We start from the raw sequence: 21,815 nt of genomic DNA, 5'->3' as shown, positions 1-21,815 counted from the left end.
CTAATGAATGCCCCTGGAATTACCCGTACCCTTATTCCACTAGAAACAGTTCATAGATTTCTCAATAGAATCACAAACGCTAGAAGGGAGCAGATATATTGACATGGTAAAAATAGGCATTGCATGCACAACACTTTTTAAAAGCACATCTTTTCCTGCTCTAGTTACAAAAAAATTCTGCCACATATTAATACGGTCCCTCAACTTTTGCTCAACATACATGAATACAAACGTTTTATTACGGCCCAGGAATGAAGGAGTCCAAGATAACGACCAAAATCACTTGTCTGTCTCACTCTAAACACGCTCGCCACGTGATTGCACGTACTAGCCACAATATTGGCACTGAACATAATGCTAGATTTGTCGTAGTTGACGATCTGCCCAGAAGCATTACTATAAAACGCCTAACATTTTTTGACCTCCTGAGCTTAAGGTTGAAAAAGAGTAAACTATCATTGGCGAAAAAAAGATACGACACCGACAGGCCCCCCCTAGCCACTTTCACTCCATGGATGTTTTCCCCTTGCTTCCTCCTGCTGCAAGAACAAAGACAAACCCTCTGCACACACAATGAATATGGAGAAAGAAGATCTCCCTGTCTAATACCTAAGGTTGGCGTGATTGTGCCCATAGATTCCCCATTCACTAGAATGTTATAAGTTATCGTAGTCACACACAGCTGGATAAGGTCAACCCAACCATGTACAAATCCGAAAGCAGCGAGCATGCCCTAAAAAAAACCCCATTCCATTATGTCATATGCCTTCGTCATATCAATCTTAAGCGCTGCCCAAGCTACATTCCCGGTGCGCTTCCTTCTAAGAAAATGACCAATCTCCCCTGCTACAATTATATTGTCTGTAATCAATCTATCAGGCACAAAAACACTCTGTGATGGAGAAATCATGGTGTCCAGAGCTTCCTTCATACTATTCGCAATAACCTTTGCCAAAACTTTGTAAGCAACGTCATAAAAGGCAATTGGACGAAGATCTGAAACCCGTTCCAGGACCTTCTTTTTTGGATTCAACACCACATTAGTGTTATTTATTCCCATGGGTAAACAACAGCTGGCAAAACACTTAGTGACAAATCTCGTGAGGTCAGCCCTAACAATCGGGCAGAAAGACTGAAAAAAGGAAGGAGACATACCGTCTGGGCTCGGGGCCTTGTCTGGAGCTATAGAGAACAGGGCACTCTTAACCTCATCGGGTTCAATCGAACGAAGCATATGACAGTTCATCTCTTGCGTAATCTGAACTGGAACAGTGTTCAGAATGTCCCTATTACAGTTGGAAGCATGGAAAATTTTCGAATAGTAATCCATAACTTCAGCGTGCATGGCTTGTAACACCCCAGATTTTCGAAACTTTTAAAACTTATATAATAAAGGTAATTTCTCATTAAATCCCAAAACAGAGCATTACTAAACATAAGTGTGCGGGGTGCTATGCGACATCTGAGCTGGAGAACTCAGATGCATAGGCTAAACTAACTAAATATCCTCAATACATCATCATGACACGCAGGCCGAAAGGAAAAGCAATCTATCTAATCCAAGTTCTTTTAGCGCGCTCCGGAAGCTAATCATCTGTGCCTGAAAGCCAAATATATCTGTTCAGCGAATGATGCTGGTAACCCACTCTAACGCGTTAAAATACAATATAGGTAAGTATATATATATATATATATATATATATATATATATATATATATATATATATATATATATATATATATATATATATAGATATAGTAAAACCATTTTGAAGCAGGAAGATATATACTTAGGAGACTATAGCTTTAAAACCAGGATTAGACTCGACAGATAGGGATAAATACATTCAACAACGATAATCAATTATATAGAGACAACACCATAAATGCAAAACATATCTAAGGTCACAGTTCACTTTCAGATCATTCACATCATCATTCAATCAACATCCTTGTCACACAAGCACACTTTGGTGGCGCCACGGGACCAATCGCATGCCCCAAACATGAGGGTTAGTGCATATAGCATTAACACGGCCCCGCAGCACCCTACCTCATACCGCAGCATGAAGGAATTGACCGCAGCCAATTGTATAGACCGTCGATAGTTTCAACGGCGGATCACAGCCCTACACACCGCTGACGCGCTCAGTCGGTGGACTGTGATCCTCTTTTGGGGACTGCGACCCTACACACCGCTTGACGAGCTCAGTCGGTGGGTCGTAGCTGATCAAAGCCCTACACACCGCCTGAGGGACTCATTCGGTGGGCAATGATCTTTGGGGACTACGACCCTACACACCGCAGGCACATACACTCGGTGGATCACAGCCGACCATAGCCCTACACACCGCCTGACAACTCATTCGGTGGACTATGGCCTTCCTCAGGCTAGTGGCCCTACACACCGCCTGGCGCGTCCAGTCGGTGAACCATAGCACACGAGGCACATGTGGACCGCAGCCCTAGAAGTGAGTCACTAACCCCAGCCAAGAGAATGAACCGCAGCTCATGAGTAACCAGTTTGACCGCAGCCAAGATAACGAACCGCAGCTCGTGTATAACCAATTTGATCGCAACCAAATTGGGATATCATGCACACATAACACATAGTAAACACATATTAGCACATTGGGAAGGGGGAAAGCGTATAAATAAACTTATGCGTGATTATCCACCTACTAGGAATAGTCCTAAGGGGTTCATACATCTTCCTCCTAGGCCAACGGGTTACCGATTCAACTAGCATGCGATATACGAGACTCTGTTATCCTACGAACGGTACTCTAAACATCAACTAGACTCATGCACGACAAACGAAGTCCGTTGGGACACCACGGGGGTTGGGAAACATCAAACGGGGAAGCCGAAGTCCCAAAGTGGGCAAAATTCCAGCTGGTGGCCGGCGGGTGGCCGGCTGCCCGCCGGCGATGGACCTCCGGGCAGCGGGTAGGTGGCGGGTCCCCGTACCCCCACCTACCCCCCACTGACTCTTTTCCAAAATATACGTCACGGGATCCTCCGTGGAACCTGAAACCATGCTTAGACACTTTTAAACGCACTTGATGACACCACATAGACAATTAACAGATCAAAAGCAAGAATCACATAGAACACATCCTATCATGACTTCTAAACATAATCAACACACGAACATGTGAATTCCCACCCAAATATATCAAGAATATCCCAATACGAATTTCACGATTCAACCTAGGGCTCTAATCATATTTAAATCATCAAGATCATAGTTCATCTTTAATATCAAGAAACATCAAGATTTATCAATAATATCACAATCATCAAGATCCTCTTATCATCATCAAGATCACACATAAAATCATCTCATCAATCATCAAGATCATATCATAATTATCATAGAAGATTTCATCAAGACACAAGCATATAGAAGGAGCCAAGGAAGGAGATTATAGCAAAGAAAATAGGTTTTGTTGAGACATGGGTTACCTCTTAGCCTTAATTAAATTCCTTGGCTATGAAGGGTCTTTCTTTAAGATCTCTTCTTTCTTGATTTCTCCTATGGGAATTCTTGGGAATTCTTGTGTGGTGAAAGTTATTGTGGTGTGGATTCTAGGTGCCTCCTATGCCCCTATTTATATATCTAAGAGTCCCAATTAGGGTCTAAATGGTATGGGCTTGCTAATTCTATTCCTTACAGGACTAAGGGGTTGGTTTTAAGGATAAGGGTCCATGGACTATGGTGGACCCTCTTTAGTTAATTAATGGATTTTAATTCTCTTTTTAGGGTAAGTAATTAAATAATTAGTTTGGGTTAGAGGTCGTAACACGGGGTGTTACATGGCTTCCCCTTCTACCCATTCTCTTGTTTGATTTTTTAATACGCAGTATATACTTGGTCTTCTTCCTATGACTTGCAAACCGGTGGAAGTACTTTGTGTTTAAGTCTCTATCTTGAAGCCACAATTGTTTCGAGCGTTGACGCCAATAGATTTCCTCTTGAGCGAGTAATAAACAAAGCTCCTCTTTCACTGCCCAATATAGGTTGATATCATCCGCCACTCGGCTATTTCTAAGAGTTTCCAAATGATCCCTTAAACGCTAGCTTTTACAACCAAATTTTTGGAAATGGTTGCTTCCCCACTGCCATAAATCTTGACTACAACTGTGAATACGTTGCTGGAAATCCATAGCGAATGATTATCTCCAGGATGATTCATCAACTTCTCTACAACTTACGTCTAGAAGCTATGCCAATTAAAATTTAAATCTCCTCCCAACCCTGTGAATAGGCATTCCTTTCAAATCCAAAAAGATAGCACAATGATGAGAAGAGGTAGCGAGCATGTTCAATACTGATGTCTCACAATATAGCTCACGCCACTCCGAAGTTGCAACCACACAATTTAGCTGTTCATCCACCCAGTGATTAGTCAATGCTTATTGCATGGACCGTGGTCCACACAACATGTGTGGACCGCGGTCCTAAACGACGCCGTCTCTTCTTAAAGAAGAGACGGCGCCGTTAACGAGGGAAAGCCTCATTATACACAGAGCTTCGACGATGACATACAGCACACTACTTTTTTTCAAAATACACAGAGCTTCGACAATGACAGACCTATGCTCAGAGCTTCGCCACTCCAATGCGCTTCGTCTTCTCCATCGCTGAAACGAAGGAAAGCTTCATACCTACAGATTCATAAGGTATTGTTTCTTATTAGATCTTCCAACACATGAATATATATTATTTTCTACCTAGGGTTTATACATTACTAGTGATTTCTACCTAGGGTTTATACGAGATAAAACCTTCATTCATGTGTTTGCTATGATTCTTATTAAACACACACACACACACACTCCTATTAGAGCTTCAAACAACATGAATGTACATTATTTAATATGATTTATTGTTGTTATTCATGTTTGCACTCATAATAGTAGTAAACCCAAATATGCACATAACTATAGACAAAAATTGCCCAGGGATATAATGCCAATATTTCACAACTGAAGTTTGGTCATTCTTATTTAATGATCATTATATTCTGGTAAAAGGGACAAATTTCATTCGATAGAACAACTTGACTTGCCTGATATCTGTTGCAGGTAATCTTGAAAGACTTCAATCTTTTGTCTTTAAATGTAGGCTGAAACAAACTGAAAGTTTTGGGTGATTGATTATTTGTAAATGTATATTTCCTGTTTTTCCTCGTACACTTTCGGTCCTTCTAGTTCTGTTGCTGCTCCTTGTCTCAACAATTTAATTTCCCATCTTATTGTCAATGTTTTTTGGGCTTGAATGTGTCACAGTGTCATGTGTGATGGAGGACAATAAGTGCTATAGAATTCCATATTTAGTTCTATGTACGAGTTGCTATCTGAATATTTATTAGTAGGCCAAGACACTTAAAGAACCAGCAAAAAAAAACAAAAAATATGTAGTAGTAGCCATTTTCATAGTAATATTGTAATATAATATGTCAAGGAAGGGATGCTAGGAATATGAAGAGATTTAGGCTATATATGAATATGTGCAGTAAACCAAAGTTTAATAACATTATTTCAAACAGTGCATAAAGAAAGTATGTAGTTTAATAACTTTTTACAATGTTCTTAGCAGAAACATTTTAATGCCACTGTCAAAGTTTTAAACTTACTTCATTTATGCAGTGTATTCTATCTTGTTAGCCACAGCAAAAGATGACTTCAAACAAAGATACTGCTGAAACGAAAAGAAAATATCAAAGGAAAAGAGCTAGAGCAGTAGATAATGAAGGAACATCACAAGGAAAAACCAAAGGAAAACGAAAACAAATGAGTCAATCTGAGAATGTAGAGCAACAGCAGCATATCAATAAAAACAAGCTTAAAACTAGAATGTCACCTATCGAATTCCTGCGGTTGGTGGAGAAACTAACAGATGAGCAAAGAAAAGCGGTAGAAGATATTGGATTTGGATCACTACTACAGTTGAAATTGTCCTGCTGGGATACAGAATTATGTGCATATCTGGTGAAGAATTTTGATATATATAGCTGTACATTAATGTTGCAAGATGAGAAGATGCAACTGACTGAAGATGATGTTCACAACACATTAGGTCTCCCAAAAGGAGATATAGAAATTTTTGAAGGAAACAATTCAAATTCAACCAAGGAATACAACAGTGTATTGGAGCAGTGGAGGAGAAGATGGAAGATCGAGACATGCGGTCCTTTGATTAAGGATCTTTCAACGGGAATCACCAAAATGAAAGAACATGGAGACATGTTCAAGATAGATTTTGTTGTCTTTGTGGTTTCTACTCTCATCCACGGCCATACAAACAGACTTACAAATTTCAAAATCCTTTTCTCACTCTTGGATGTTAAGAAAATCAAAGACTTAAACTGGTGTGCCTACATCATGAAGTGTTTGGTTGACACAGTTGATAGATGGAAGAAAGCAAAAACAAGTACAATTTTCACTGGGCCACTTGTTTTCTTAGTGGTAATACATCTAATTTGATATCAACTAATTCTAAATATTATTTAATCTCTTAATCTATTTTTTGCTTTCTTCCTAACATTTTTTTTTTAGTATTCATATCTTGATAGGCTGCAGTTCAAGGGGCAGCAATTTAAGAGGAACTACCCAGTCATTTCTAATTGGACATTCGAAATGGTTCAAAAGAGGATTATGAGTGAAAAACAATCAGGAGGATTTGGCAGAGGAAAGGTCCTAGACAGCCTTACAAAGAGGATTCATGATGCTAAAGAGGTTATTATAGACACTGACAACGTAGAAACAAGTGGAGGTGTTCATGATAAAGACTGTGAAATAAGTGATGTTAAGAAGATCTCCAAGGGCATGATGAAATTTGCTGCTGCGGTAGTCGAATTTGGAGGGGTGATGGCTGATGTGGGTAGCAAGCAAATAGGCAAGGAAGTTGTGAAGAGGACATTTACCAAGATATCTGATCTACTAACCACTGTGTCAGCTTCACAACCTACTGAAAATGATCCAAGGCTGTTGGATGACGATCCAATATTTGAAGATGAGAACTTCATGGCTGCAATAGCAGCACTTGAGGATGCATTCAAAGAAACATCAAGTTCTTGCGCATTCTCCCTACCAAGATTTGATCTTCTAACACCTACCCCACCTGCTGAAGAGAAAACATTGCTGGATAAGTAAGTTATACTGAAATTGTACATTATTTTTATCCCTACAGTACATTATTTTTGTCTATAATGTACATTATTTAACTTTGCTATCGTTTCACTGTATACACATGAATATATACATATATTTGTGTGTCATTAATCTATTTTTTTTACAGTATCATTGAAGAATCTGAGTCAGATCTTGAAGATGTCCGAGTCAGAAAAAGAGAGCATAGAAAGTTTAAAAATCTTCCATTAAAATATAGGTCTCCGTATTGGACAAAGTATAATAAAGAGCTTTTAGATGTGACTCAGAAAGAAAAACTTTTATCTGACTATGCTTTCATTGAGCCTTGTGAGGAGCACAGAAAAGAGTATGCTACTAACTAACTTTGAAACTATTACATACTAATTTTCATCTTTAATATGTATTAACGGGTATATTTGTTGCAGAGAACTTCTCTTTAAATATGACGGGAATTATATTGCACGGGACCAATTCCTAACTTTGCGGGATGGTAAGGTGGAGAAGAGCATAGTTGATGTATGGTGCATAAGGATGAACATGACAAATCTCACCCGTGGCATGAGTGAACCGAAATGCGTCTACTTCACCACAAATGTCTTCGTAAGTAGTAGTGTACATTATGTTTTCTCCTACATGAAATTATTTTCCTATATAATATACATTCTTTAATCTTTGTTTATATTGTTTTCTCCTAGATGCAAGTTGATCCAGCTGCTCCTTATAGACTTGGGGTGCCAGATATGACCAAACAAAAGCAATTTAAAGATGCAATAGACCACGAGCTTAGAATGGTTTCCAACTTGGACATATCTGACGCAGATTTGGTATGAGTTTATTTGAATATTTTGGCATTTTGGTGATTGGTTATTCTCTACTTTCCTAAATGTTTTGTTAACTCTATTCTAAATTAGGTGTTCTTTGCTGTTCTTCGCCATGACCACTACTTCATTTTATGTCTCAATTTTAAGAAGCTACTTCTTCAAGTGATAGATAACAGGACCCTTGGAAAGACTAACACCTTTGAAAAAAATATGAAAATTGTGATAAATTGCTGGTAAGTTGCAGTTCTTTCATGCTTTAGGGCTGAAGCCATATATATATATATATATATATATATATATATATATATATATATATATATATATATATATATATATATATTAGTTCTTTAATGATTGTAATTTATGAAAACTAACTACTGTGCAGATAAATGCCTTCAAAGGCTACTTAAAAGAAAGAAAAATCACAACATTGCTTAGCAAAATGGCAAAGGAAAATGCATTCCAGCATGAGATTGTGAAAATGCATTGGAGAAATTCTGACAATGTGATAGATTGTGGAGTCTATTGTATGAGGCACCTTGAAACCTTCAAAGGTGTTGGTCCAAACTGGACTACAGGTTTTACCAGAACAAAACAAGATGTAGGTATAATTGTTTTTATCATATTTTCCTTATAAAGAATTGACATATATATATATATATATATATATATATATATATATATATATATATATATATATATATATTAACTCCCAATTATTTGTGAATACATGTGCAGGCCAATATCCTAAAATCATTGAGAGCAAAGTATGCAGCATGCATATTAGTGATGGAAATCAATGAGAAAAAAGAGGAATTGCTGAAAAAAGCAGGCAAAATATATGTTGCAAAATGACTTTATATGTTCATCAGATTTGAAGTAGGTTGATATAGTTAGGGGAAAGTTAATTTTTGGTTGACAAGTGCATTATGCAGTCACAAAACTCATGTAAATTTTTTTGGTTGACAAGTGCATTATGCAGTCACAAAACTCATGTAAATTTTAGTATGTTACTATGCTTCAAAAACTAATTAGGAAAGATATTTTTGTGATGACCCCTATTTTGAGTATCAAAATTTTAATAGCATTTGATTTCCTAGTATTATGCAAAGTTTTTAATAGGTTACAAAAACCTAATGCATTACTTAGCTTTTATGTACATAAAAAAAAATGTACATTTGCAGATTGAATGAAATTTTCATTCTGATGAAGTCAAAAACTGAAAGTGTAAAATTACGTACACTATGGGCAAAAATAATGTACACTAGTGACAAAAAAAATGTACATTTACAGATTAAATGAAATTTTCATTCTGATGAAGTCAAAAACTGAAAGTGTAAAATAATGTACACTATGGGCAAAAATAATGTACACTACTGAAAAAAAAAATGTACATTTGCAGATTGAATGAGATTTTCATTCTGATGAAGTCAAAAACTGAAAGTGTAAAATAATGTACACTATGGGCAAAAATAATGTACACTAGTGACAAAAAAAATGTACATTTACAGATTAAATGAAATTTTCATTCTGATGAAGTCAAAAACCGAAAGTGTAAAATAATGTACACTATGGGCAAAAATAATGTACACTAGTGACAAAAAAAAAAATGTACATTTACAGATTAAATGAAATTTTCATTCTGATGAAGTCAAAAACCGAAAGTGTAAAATAATGTACGCTATGGGCAAAAATAATGTACACTAGGGACTAAAATAATGTACATTTGCAGATTGAATGAAATTTTCATTCTGATGAAGTCAACTAGTTAAATTCAAACTGGCCATTAAGTTACCACTGAATTGCACCAACTGATTAAATTCAAAATCAATAATCAACTCAACAACCAATTTTAAACATAAAGATCATAATTCTAAATCAAAGTCTATATCCTGTAAAATTCTATTACAACTACAATCAATTATCATTTGAAATATTCTGTGATCCAGACCTAACACAAACTAACTTTGAACTACTACTACCACTTGAATGAACAAGATATCCACTCCCAACAATCTCCGAAACAACCTGTTGAACCGATGATTGGGCTGCAGCTTTCGTGTTTTCTTCAACCGCCTTGCTATAATTCCTTCGAGCTCTAGCTTGATTATGCTTCTTTTGCATTGTACTAACCAACCTTCGGTTACGCTCTCCTTTCACACCTCTACGTACAGGATTCTGTATTACACCACTTGGTAAGGGTGTTTCAAAGTCATCTACAATAATGGGACCAACTTTAGCTTCAATCCTTCTTCTAAAATCATCAAAACCTGTCTCACAAACTTCACGAGCTTCGTAGTTATCTTGACTTGAAATGACTAATCTTTGGAACTTCCTACCCATTTGTATAACCCAAACGGAAGATGCAACAGTAGACATATTTGGACCAGATGAAATGTCCATGATCCTATCTTCAACAACTCTTTTTGTCCACCTTTGACATATATATTGGTCAGGTATTGTTCCAACACAGTTAATGTTGAGAATACGTAGACAATGTGAGCATAAGATCCCCATCTCAGAAAAAAACTTACAACTACAACAAATCTTCATATCCTTGGGGTTAAAACAAACCTCATGCCGAATAATGTCAATATCCGGACGCCATACATGATATTTCAACTCATCACCATAGCTGACCACTATCTCTTGATGACATGCACCACCTTTCAAAAATTGTTCCTCAAACAAATAATAAACTTCAATAGTGTATACACCTCTAGCATGTGAAAGAAGTTTCACATGATCCATAGCCATTGTAGGCACCCCTTGAGAACAACGCAAATCCTCCCCACTCTCTTTACTCCTCCATTCATGAACTACATTAGCAAAAGAATTGTAGAAATCACACAAGCCAGCTGTCTTGGATAACCTTCTTGAAACTGAGTGATTTGTAGTCTCACTCCTTTGAGAAGATAGAATACCTCCAGAAAAGTAATCTTTGTTAAATGCAGGACACCATTTCTCCCTAATATCATATAGTTTTTCTAACCGACTATTTCCATGACACTTGTATTCACTCACCATCCTGAAATTTTCATTCTGATGAAGTTAAAAACCAACAGTGTAAAATAATGTATACTAGGGGCAAATATAAAGTACACTAGGGACAAATAAAATGTACATTTGCAGATTGAATAAAATTCTCATTCTGATGAAGTCAAAACCCAAAACTGTAACAAAATGTATACTATGGGTAAAAATAATGTACACTAAGGAAAAATATAATGTACATTAACAGAAACTTATGCCAAGGAACTGAATGATGGTTGTATTCAAACTCAGTGTTCAACTCAACAACCAATTTTAAACATAAAGATCATAATATTAAAGAATAAAGTGCATCACTCCAAACACATCAAACATGGAATTCTAAAACATATCTAAAAATGATTATTTTATGACTACTATGTAATCCATACTTAACAAAACATAAAATTGTGTAACTTGATTTTATAAACACGTAGAGAAGAATGTTAAATGTAATATAAAACATACCTAGTCCAATAAAACTCAAACTCAGCATCCGTATCAGTGTACTTCAACAGAAAGTTGAATAACTCTACAAAACCGTTTTGATTTCGTAATCCTTTGATGTTTTTTTTTTGAATTTTCCCCAATATGCCAAATACACAACCTGTGCCTTGTGTTTGGAAAAACTTGAGAAATTGCAGCAGACATAGCAGCACATTGATCCGTCATGATCGTTTGTGGGAACTTACCACCCATGGCTCGCAAAAATGTCTTAAAAAGCCAAACAAATGATTCAATCCTTTCATTCAACAAAAACCCACACCCAAACATGATATTCATACAATGATGATTCATGCCAACAAAGGGACCACAAATCATATCGTACTTATTAGTACGATAAGTTGTGTCATGTACTACCAAATCACCAAACAACGCGTAATCCTCTTTCATTCTTGCATCCCTCCAAAAAAAATTACACAATCTTGCATCACCATCCACTTCAAAATCATAGAAAAAGTCAGGTTCATTGATTTGCCTCTGCCTAAATATGTCGATTAATGAATTTGAATCAGTCCCATCTAAACTTTTTATTGAATCTGTAAGCAAGTTATTATATGCATCTCTTTGTGTAAATCCAACAAAGGGTGACCCTCCAGATTGTCTTTTCAAAAATCGGATGTCATCCGCCACTGCAACCCCACTTCTTTTCAAGTCTTTTAGATAGGATAATTGGTCAATACCAATGGTTCGGTGTGACCTTAGCATATAGCTTTTAGAAGATGGACACGGCTCATGATTGTGTTCCTTCACATGTTTTGTCACAACCCAATTCCCATTAGGGTCCACATCAAATTGGCAAAAAGCAAGACATCCCGTACGTGTGTCTACCCTTGTGTAAGACCTAACAGAATTATCCGATTTGCATTTGAAACCAAACTTTGAACAATGAAACTTTTTAATCTTCACATTCTGACTACCAGCAAAGTAATATTGCTTCCCCTTTCTAACACTAAATCCCATCCTAAATGCATAATCATTATATAGAGTAAACGCTTCTTCAATTGAATGAACTGAAAGCCCCAATAGCTCCTGATTAACTGAAAATTACAAAAATAATGTACACTAAGGACAAAAATAAACTACATTTTCAGATTGAATGAAAATTACATTCTGATGCACTTAAATACCAACACAGTAAAATAATGTACACTAGATTGGAAAATAATGTACATTAAGGACAAAAATAATGTATATTTTCAGATTGAAAGGAACTTTCATTCTGATGCACACAAACAACAACAATATAAAATAATGTACACTAGGGGCAAACATAATGTACACTAAGGACAAATATAATGTACATTTGCAGCAAATTATGGCAACCAATTATCATTTGAACTATTTTGAGATGCATACCTAGGGGCAAAAATAATTCATTGTAACATAAGATAAACACAAAGAAAAATAACAAATAAACAGCAAATCATTACAACATGATCATTTTCGTACAAAACTACCAGTCATTAAAATAATTACAATAATACTAATAATACTAATTAATAACAAAACCTGGAATAGATGAACTCTCATCAATAGCATTTGAAGAACTTGCATTGACTACATTAGGTAAGCTCTCATCAACTGCATCCCCAAAAGTGACATCAACTGAAATATAATGAAAATTATGTATTAAAATAATGTACATTATGCATTAAAATAATGTACAATATGAACACATATAATGTACAGTATGCAAACAACTAAACAAACCCTAATCACACCACATTCACTGCAATACATGAATCACAAACCTGGATTTATATGCCTAAAATCAACACCAATTGGATAAGTTGAATCAACATTAACCATAGCATTCAAATCACCTACGATACATAAAAAAAATATACACAATCATAAATTGCATAAAAAGAAAAATAAAAAACGAATCATAAATTGCATAAAAATAGTGTGAAAACCTGTAATATCATCCCCCAACTCAATCGCATCTACTCTGTTTTCCGTATCATCAATACTATCCATGATCCAAGATGAGTATTCCGAAAACACAATCCGAAAATTGAATGAAGAAACAAATTGCGTAGTCCGAATGAAATCGCAGAGAGAAACAATGAAAATCGCAGAGAGAAATCGCTACTGGTGAGAGCTAAAGGAAAGAAGAAACGCGGAAGGAAAGAAGAAACAAAGAAAGAAGAAACGGCTGATCTAACGCCGTTAACCAGTAATGAGCGAATTTTTGTAATATTAAGGCAAAACTATATTATTTTGGACCATGGTCCACACAATTTGTGTGGACCATGGTCCATGCAATAATTTGCCGTGATTAGTACCCATCCTCCTCTCCCATGTAAACTTATGTCCCAACATCCCCATATCGAATAACTCACATTCTTGAATACTATCGTTGAATCCCGTAATGAGACCGTTAAGATGAGGGATATGACCCCTTTTCTCGTTGTGACTAGCAATATCGTTAAAATCATCGACCACAATCTAGGGGAGATTGGATCGAGTCTTTAGGTCCGATAACAACGCCCAAGATTGCTGCCTTCTAGATCTTTCCGGAAATCGTAGAAACAAGTAAGGCGTCATGGTGGTTCCCCCGCCAAAGATACAAACACATCTATGTGATTTTCCGAGTAACCAAGTATAGTAGCCATGTTAGAGTCTCTCCATAGAAGAGCCAGCCCGCATCCTATGCTAACTCTATCCACACTGAACATACCTTCGAACCCCAAACGGACTCCAATCCGCTCTAACTGCATCGAACGAGCCTTCGTCTCCATAAGTAAGACGAAGTTAGGTCGCTTCATGAACACGAAGCCAATTAGTTCTCGAACTGTCCGAGGGCCACCGAATCCCCGGTAGTTCCAACTCAAGGTACTCGATGGGCCCGCCAAAACCAAGTTTTTTGAAGCATCCATCATTTTCACGTCGATTGTCACAACCTGTCCCTCGGCCTGATCACCTTCTCTTCGATATTTAAGATCGCTATGCACAATGGCAGTTTCCTCCAACTGGACTGGATTGGGAACAGGTATTGCAGGGGTAGACGGCACACAATAAGCGTTCGCCGGAAGATCAGTGAGTTGCCATTTGGCACCCACCGGTTTTGTTTGTCTCCGAACACCCGCCCTGCCTCAGCCAAGCCCCGTACAGGTAATCCTTAGGCTCGAGTCCTTCCTCATGCATACACCTTCCAGCAAAATCGATCAGAATGGCTTTGTAAGCATTAAAAAAGATAAATAATATTGTCGAACCGTGGTGGATAATCGATTATTAAATTAATTACTTTAATTAAGCTAATTAGACTGGTATTTATTTAATCGGGTTAATTAAATGGCCCATTAAATAATTAATTAGTTTAATTACTTAATTAAATGTAATTGGATGTTGGATTATTCGGCCCGAGATGATGAAATATTTAATCGAGTTGGACCAGGCTGCTTGGATGAATTGGGTTGCCTAATTAGCGGGCTTGACTTGGTCTTGGCCCACTGAAATTATATGTGGATTATATAATTTTGAGAAATTTGAATATTTGATATTATTTGAAATTTAATGAAATGATGAACCTGGACGCAATGGTGTCCCGATACGTTCCTTAATTTAATCAAAATAATTAAATTAAATAAGGAATTGAGAGTTGGTTGGAGATTTTTCCTCACCCTCACCACTATAAATAGTGGGTTCATTTTCAAAGAAGGGGCGCTGGAAATCTGCATAACGAAGCTCTGCCGAAATCTCGCCGGGAAATCATCTGGAACACGCCCGCAGCTATATATACTGCGTATACTGCGCTGAGGAACACCGGAAGCCCTTCTTTGAAGATCAAGCTGCATATTAGCCCTTCATTGAAGAACAAGCTACATAACTCCGGAGGCCCTTCAGCAAGGAACTACTTCTAGTTCGGCATACTCCCGAACTCGGCACACTTCCAGTCCGGCATACTCCCGAACTCGGCATACGTCCAGTTCAACATACTTTGAACTCGGCATACTTCAAGTTCAGCATACTCTGAACTCAACAAGGAACAAGGAACTACTTCCAGTTCAGCATATTCTGAACTCGGCACACTTCCAATTTGGCATATTCCAAATTTGGCACACTTCCAATAGGCATACTTGTAGTAGAGAATCAGAGGACTTCTCATATACCAGAGATTGTACCCTTTCCCGTTTGATATATACTTGATACTACTTGTAACCGATACTTTGAATTTTGAATATATACAATTCAAGTTTTTCGCGTTTACATATTTTGGCACGCCCAGTGGGACAGCTCTGCCTCTCATCTCTCTACTACTACTATACCTCTACCTGCGCATCAAATGGCATCGAACAATCCCATGTTCAGGAGGACCTATGCCCAAGCTACCAAGTCCAAGTCTACGCCTGTAGCTAGCCCTGGCACAACCCAGAAAACGCAAGGTCCGCTGACAAGGAACCGTGCAAAGGATTTGGGGGTCCGAGTACCTGAACCTCAGTCCATGGCACGACGTGTGGTTCGAAGGCTCGACAAGGCCCCTGCGGCCTCAAAGGCAATTGCTGTTGCTGGAAGTCCACCCTCTCCCAAGGGAGCTACCGATGGTGGTAGTCCAACTTCTATGCAAGGGAACGCTAGTAGCGGGAGCACTTCCCCCGCAACTCCGCCTCATCCCTTATGGAGGGCTGCACCTGAGTGGTCGCATGTCTACAACGTCATACCGGCCATGGCGACAAACACAGAGTCTGTGGAGGAGCAATTAGCTAGAATTGCTAAGTCTCTGGAAGGAATGGCTATCACTCTCCAAAATCAAGAGAAACGGCTTAACACCCTCGATAATAGGGTAGGAAGCATCATGGAGGAGCAAGGAAGCCGTGCTCCAGGAAAGCAACCTGAAGGGCAAGAAGAGGTTGGTCAGCAATCACCACCACCTCATGTTAGCCATGTGGTAGGAGAAGCTGCTTCCCACTTACCTGCAACTGAGAAAACTATTCCAGTTACCGAAGGCATGATACCGGTGGATCAGTTGAAGGACTACATAATGGGGGCCATCAAAGGCAAGTTGGATGGAGGCCAACCTTCATATTCCTATGCTAAGCCCTACACACAAAGAATTGAGGAATTGAAAATGCCCTACGGCTATCAACCTCCTAAGTTCCAGCAATTCGATGGCAAAGGAAATCCCCGACAGCACATTGCCCACTTTGTGGAGACATGCAATGATGCAGGGACTTATGGCGATCTGTTGGTAAAGCAGTTTGTCCGTTCATTAAAGGGAACTGCGTTTGATTGGTACACTGACCTTGCGCCCGGTTGCATTGATAGCTGGCATGATATGGAACGTGAGTTCTTAACTCGTTTCTATAGCACAAGGAGAACGGTCAGCTTCTTGGAACTCACCACTACTCGCCAATGGAAGGGTGAACGCGCCGGTACCTACATCGAAAGGTGGAGGGAACTATGCCTGAATTGCAAAGAAAGAATATCTCAAAGTTCTGCAATTGAGATGTGCATCCAAGGAATGCACTTTGAACTCTCCTATATCCTACAAGGGATTAAGCCAAAGTCCTTTGAGGAGTTATCCAGTCGTGCTCACGACATGGAATTGAGCATCGAAGCCAGCGGAGGGCTCAATATATTGAACTTGCCTAGCTCCTCCAATGCACCTGGAAAACAAGAAGTTAAAAAGTGGAACAAACCTTTTCCAAAGCAGGAAAAGAAAGAAGTGATGAATGTGAAGGCTACTCCTATGACAGTCTTCACTAAAGCAACTGAAAGGCCTAGGCCAAGACCATTTTCTGGCCCGTCAAGGGGTGGTAGAAGGCCGACAATTGAAGAAAGGCAAGAGAAGATTTATCCTTTCATGGATTCCGATGTATCTCCCATGTTTGATGAGCTACTCAAACTTAGACTCATTGAGCTGCCAGAAATGAAACGTCCTGAGGAAGCTTCAAGGGTGGATGATCCACACTATTGCAAGTACCACCGACTTCTTGGTCATCCGATTGAGAAGTGTTTTATCTTCAAAGATAAAGTAATGGCACTGGCCAGGGATGGGAAAATTGAGCTTGCCGATGCCAAAGCGAGCTCAAATCAAATCTCGATTACGCCCGGACGGTTCGCTCCGCTGTGTACTGAAAAGGAAGATGGAAAACAACGGAAGCGTCCACTCCCCTTCATTGTTAAGTATGCTGCTGGTCAAAGTTCAAAACCACAGCAAAATGATAGCACATCTGAAGGAAAATGGGTGATAGTCACTCATAGAAAGAAGAAAGTTGAGCCTGGGAGACATCCTAAGCACACAGCGAGAAGTCGGGTTGAGAAAACCTCAACAAGTGGCAATGCCCGCAGACTAAAGACGAAGGGGCATGTCAAGAAACCACGAGCACCAGTTCCTTTGGCTCAATATATGCCAAAAGGATTTAATCTTCAAGGGGTAGACCGTGCTAGCTCCTGCCTAAATACAAATGACAAGCCAGAAGATGGAGGTGAATGTTCATCTCCTAAACACACCGAGGATGAGGAAGTATTAATGCATAAGGCTACTTCCTACTCCACGGAAATTACCTTCAAGGATGAAGACTTGTTACTTGGAGGCACGCCACACAATCGCCCATTATTTGTTGAAGGCTACACCCGTGGGCAAAAACTCAAAAGAATTATGGTTGATCAAGGCTCAGCTGTCAACATCCTATCCCTCCGAGCTGTGAAGGACCTTGGTATATCTACAGATGAGCTTGCCCAAAGTCGTCTAATGATACAAGGCTTCAACCAGGGAGGGCAAAGAGCAATCGGCATCATCAGACTTGACTTAAGAATTGGAAACCTAAGTTCAGGTGTCCTCTGCCATGTCATAGATGCAAGGACATCTTATAACTTGTTACTTGGAAGGCCATGGATACATGAAAATGGGGTGGTACCCTCTTCTTGGCATCAATGCCTCATGTTTGAAAAGAACGGCGTAGTTGAAAAGGTTGTCGCCGATGAAAGCCCTTTCACGGAGGCTGAGTCTTACTTTGCAGATGCAAAGTTCTACATTAAAAGGCAAGTTATTGTTGAAGATATTGAGGAAAGCCATGACGATCCACCTTCCCAATCAAAGTCAAAGGGAAAACAAGTTGTAGGGGGAGATCAGCATAACACGAAACTCATCTTCCCGCTTGCAAGGATTGATACACTCAAAGCAAATGCAGCAAAATTATCCGAAGATAAAGGTGGTGATAAAGTGAGCCAAACATTACCCGCCAAGCGTACCGAGGGTTTCGACCCTAACGCTTATAAGCTTCTAGCCAAGGCTGGCTATAACCCCAACGAGCCACAGAAGTTGGGAAAGCTTATCCCAGAAGTCGGTGGTAAAGGCAAAGCAAATCACCAAGAACCTCAAACGCGCAAAGGGTTGGGCTATGTTCCCCCTAAACCAGTGCAAATTCTTATAAACAGGGCTGCAAGTAATTGTATCTCCGCGGAGGGAAGCGAGTATGACCCAAACCTCACTCCTACCAATGATAATGGGCAAGACAAAAAGAAGTCAGTCTTCGACCGAATCGGTAAGGCGGACTCTCGACGCTCAGTCTTTGATAGACTGGGGTCAAGTCCTAAAGCCCTAAAGAGAAAGTCAATGCATGATCGACTTGGAGCCGTTCAAGTTATTAAAGACAGTGCCAATGTTCCTGCTGAAGTGGAACCTCCAAAAAGGCTCAGAAGCATGATTCCTTCTCGTATGAGACGAGAAACATATATTCATGTTACATGCGGTGAAGTATTGAAAGTCCAACCGAAGACCATTGTACACACTCGAGTACATAAAGAGGAAAATGAGGAAAGCGTAGGCTCAAGTGATGACGTACCACCAACCACTCAGGGAGAGGTGGCATCGTCGTTCCATATCACTTTGTGTGATGAGACCCCGATTGAGGGGGAAGATGCAGAAGATGCACCCCATGAGTTAGAAGAAGGGGTACGAGCCGCGGTGGACGAATTAAAAGAAGTTGATCTGGGAACGCCTGAAAATCCTCGTCCTATCTTCATTAGCGCACTCCTTTCTGATGAAGATGAAGAAATCTATGTCACATTGCTGAAAGAATATATTGATGTCTTTGCATGGACATACAAGGAGATGCCAGGGTTAGACCCAAAGGTAGCTGTGCACCGCTTAGCAGTGAAGAAGGGGTGTCGCCCGGTTAAGCAAGCTCAACGACGCTTCCGCCCCGAGCTCATTCCCTCGATTGAAACAGAAGTTAATAAGCTTATTGAGGCTGGCTTCATTCGTGAAGTTAAATATCCAACCTGGATATCCAGTATTGTGCCTGTGCGCAAGAAGAACAGCCAGATCCGCGTCTGCGTAGATTTTCGGGACCTCAATGTGGAATGCCCGAAAGATCACTTCCCGCTTCCTATCACGGAGTTAATGATAGATGCCGTGACTGGGCATGAGATCCTGTCATTCATGGATGGCTCCTCCGGTTACAATCAAATCCGCATGGCGCCGGAAGATGAAGACTTAACAGCATTCCGAACGCCAAAAGGCATCTACTGCTATAAAGTAATGCCCTTTGGTTTGAAAAATGCAGGTGCTACATACCAAAGGGCTATGCAGACAATATTTGATGATATGCTCCATAAAATGGTCGAATGCTACGTAGACGACCTGGTTGTGAAGTCGAAATTGCGCACAAATCACTTGGTGCATTTAAGGCAAGTCTTCGACCGCCTACGGAAGTTTCAACTGAAAATGAACCCCCTGAAATGTGCTTTTGGGGTTGCTGCTGGAAAGTTCCTCGGGTTTACTGTTCGACACAGGGGCATCGAGATCGAGCAAGCAAAAATCGATGCCATAATGAAGATGCCTGAGCCGAGAAACCTTCATGAGCTTAAAAGCTTACAAGGGAAGTTGGCTTACATCCGAAGGTTCATATCAAACCTAGCGGGAAGATGTCAACCTTTTAGTCGATTGATGAAAAAGGGCATTCCATTCATATGGGATGAGGCATGCAAGAACGCATTTGAGAGTATCAAGTCATACTTGATGAAGTCGCCTGTGTTAACTGCTCCTGTTCTCGGTCGCCCGCTGATCCTTTATATCTCCGCCCAGGATTGTTCTGTAGGCGCCTTGCTGGCTCAGGAAAATGACAAGGGGAAGGAGAATGCTCTCTACTATCTCAGCAGAATGATGACCCCGAACGAGTTAAAGTACTCCCCAATTGAAAAGCTATGTTTGGCACTTGTGTTCGCCATCAAAAAACTTAAGCACTACTTCGAGGCTCATACAATCCGGCTTGTTTCCAAAGCGAACCCGGTGAGGTATGTTATGGCGAAGGTCGTGCTCTCTGACCGCCTTGCAAGGTGGTACTTATTGTTCCAACAATTTGAAATCATCTATGTGCCGCAGAAGTCTGTCAAGGGGCAAGCCTTAGCCGATTTCTTAGCAGACCATCCAATACCTGCTGAATGGGAGTTGTCTGACGATTTGCCTGATGAAGATGTGCTTGTCATTGAAGTCCTACCCCCATGGAAAATGTACTTTGATGGAGCTTCGCATAGAGAAGGGGCAGGTGCTGGAGTTGTCTTCGTCACTCCAGAAGGCGAGGTGTTGCCATATTCATTCACCTTGACCGAGCAATGTTCAAACAACATTGCTGAGTATCAAGCATTGATACTTGGGCTCGAAATAGCGGCTGACATGAAGCAACTAAGAATTAACATTTATGGAGATTCAAAGTTGATCATAAACCAAGTGTTGGGTCTATATGAAGTGAAAAAGGCGGAGTTAGTCCCATATAACAACTATGCCAAGATACTCATGCAATGGTTAGGGGACGTCACAATTGAACATGTACCGAGGAAAGAAAACAAGCAGGCTGACGCCTTAGCCGCATTGGCTTCAACTATTGCTCATCCTGCAGCCCGAATACAAGTATGTCAAAGGTGGGTGGTTCCACCAATCTTTAATGAGGACGGCTCAGTTGATGAAACCGTTGAACTCCCTACTGCCTCAGTGTATGATATAGGCAAAGACGACTGGAGGCAACCGTTAATTGACTACCTCACTGATGGAAAGTTACCTGAAGATCCCCGTAAAAGGGTGGATATAAAGCGTCGAACTCCTCGCTTCATCTACTATAAAGAGACATTGTATCGTCGTTCCTTTGATGGAATATTTCTCCGATGTCTAGGGGAAGAGGAAGCTTTACAAGCTATGCAAGAAGCTCATTCTGGGGTTTGCGGTGTACATCAATCCGGTCCCAAGTTACATTTCCACATTAAGCGAATGGGATATTATTGGCCTACAATGGTGAAGGATTGCATAGACTATGCTCGAAGGTGCCAAGCTTGTCAATATCATGCAAACTTTATCCATCA

At 39.7% G+C, this 21,815-nt stretch overlaps 1 protein-coding gene across 1 annotated transcript; it reads right to left on the bottom strand.

Moving 5' to 3' along the window:
• Positions 1-9,896: 9,896 nt before the first annotated feature.
• Positions 9,897-14,398, bottom strand: LOC109157611 (protein FAR1-RELATED SEQUENCE 7-like). Its single transcript, XM_019305462.1, has 6 exons — positions 14,197-14,398; positions 13,265-13,336; positions 13,023-13,118; positions 11,952-12,550; positions 11,640-11,723; positions 9,897-11,021 (listed from the first exon to the last, which is right to left on the bottom strand). Exons 1-6 carry the CDS (start codon positions 14,396-14,398, stop codon positions 9,897-9,899), a joined length of 2,178 nt encoding a protein of 725 aa, XP_019161007.1.
• Between the last annotated feature and the right edge of the window lie 7,417 nt (positions 14,399-21,815).

The sequence above is a fragment of the Ipomoea nil genome, unplaced genomic scaffold, assembly GCF_001879475.1.
Source record: "Ipomoea nil cultivar Tokyo-kokei standard unplaced genomic scaffold, Asagao_1.1 scaffold2791, whole genome shotgun sequence".
NCBI lineage: Eukaryota > Viridiplantae > Streptophyta > Magnoliopsida > Solanales > Convolvulaceae > Ipomoea > Ipomoea nil.
The sequence above is the reverse complement of the archived record's forward strand: the minus strand, read 5'-3'. Positions and strand labels throughout refer to the sequence as shown.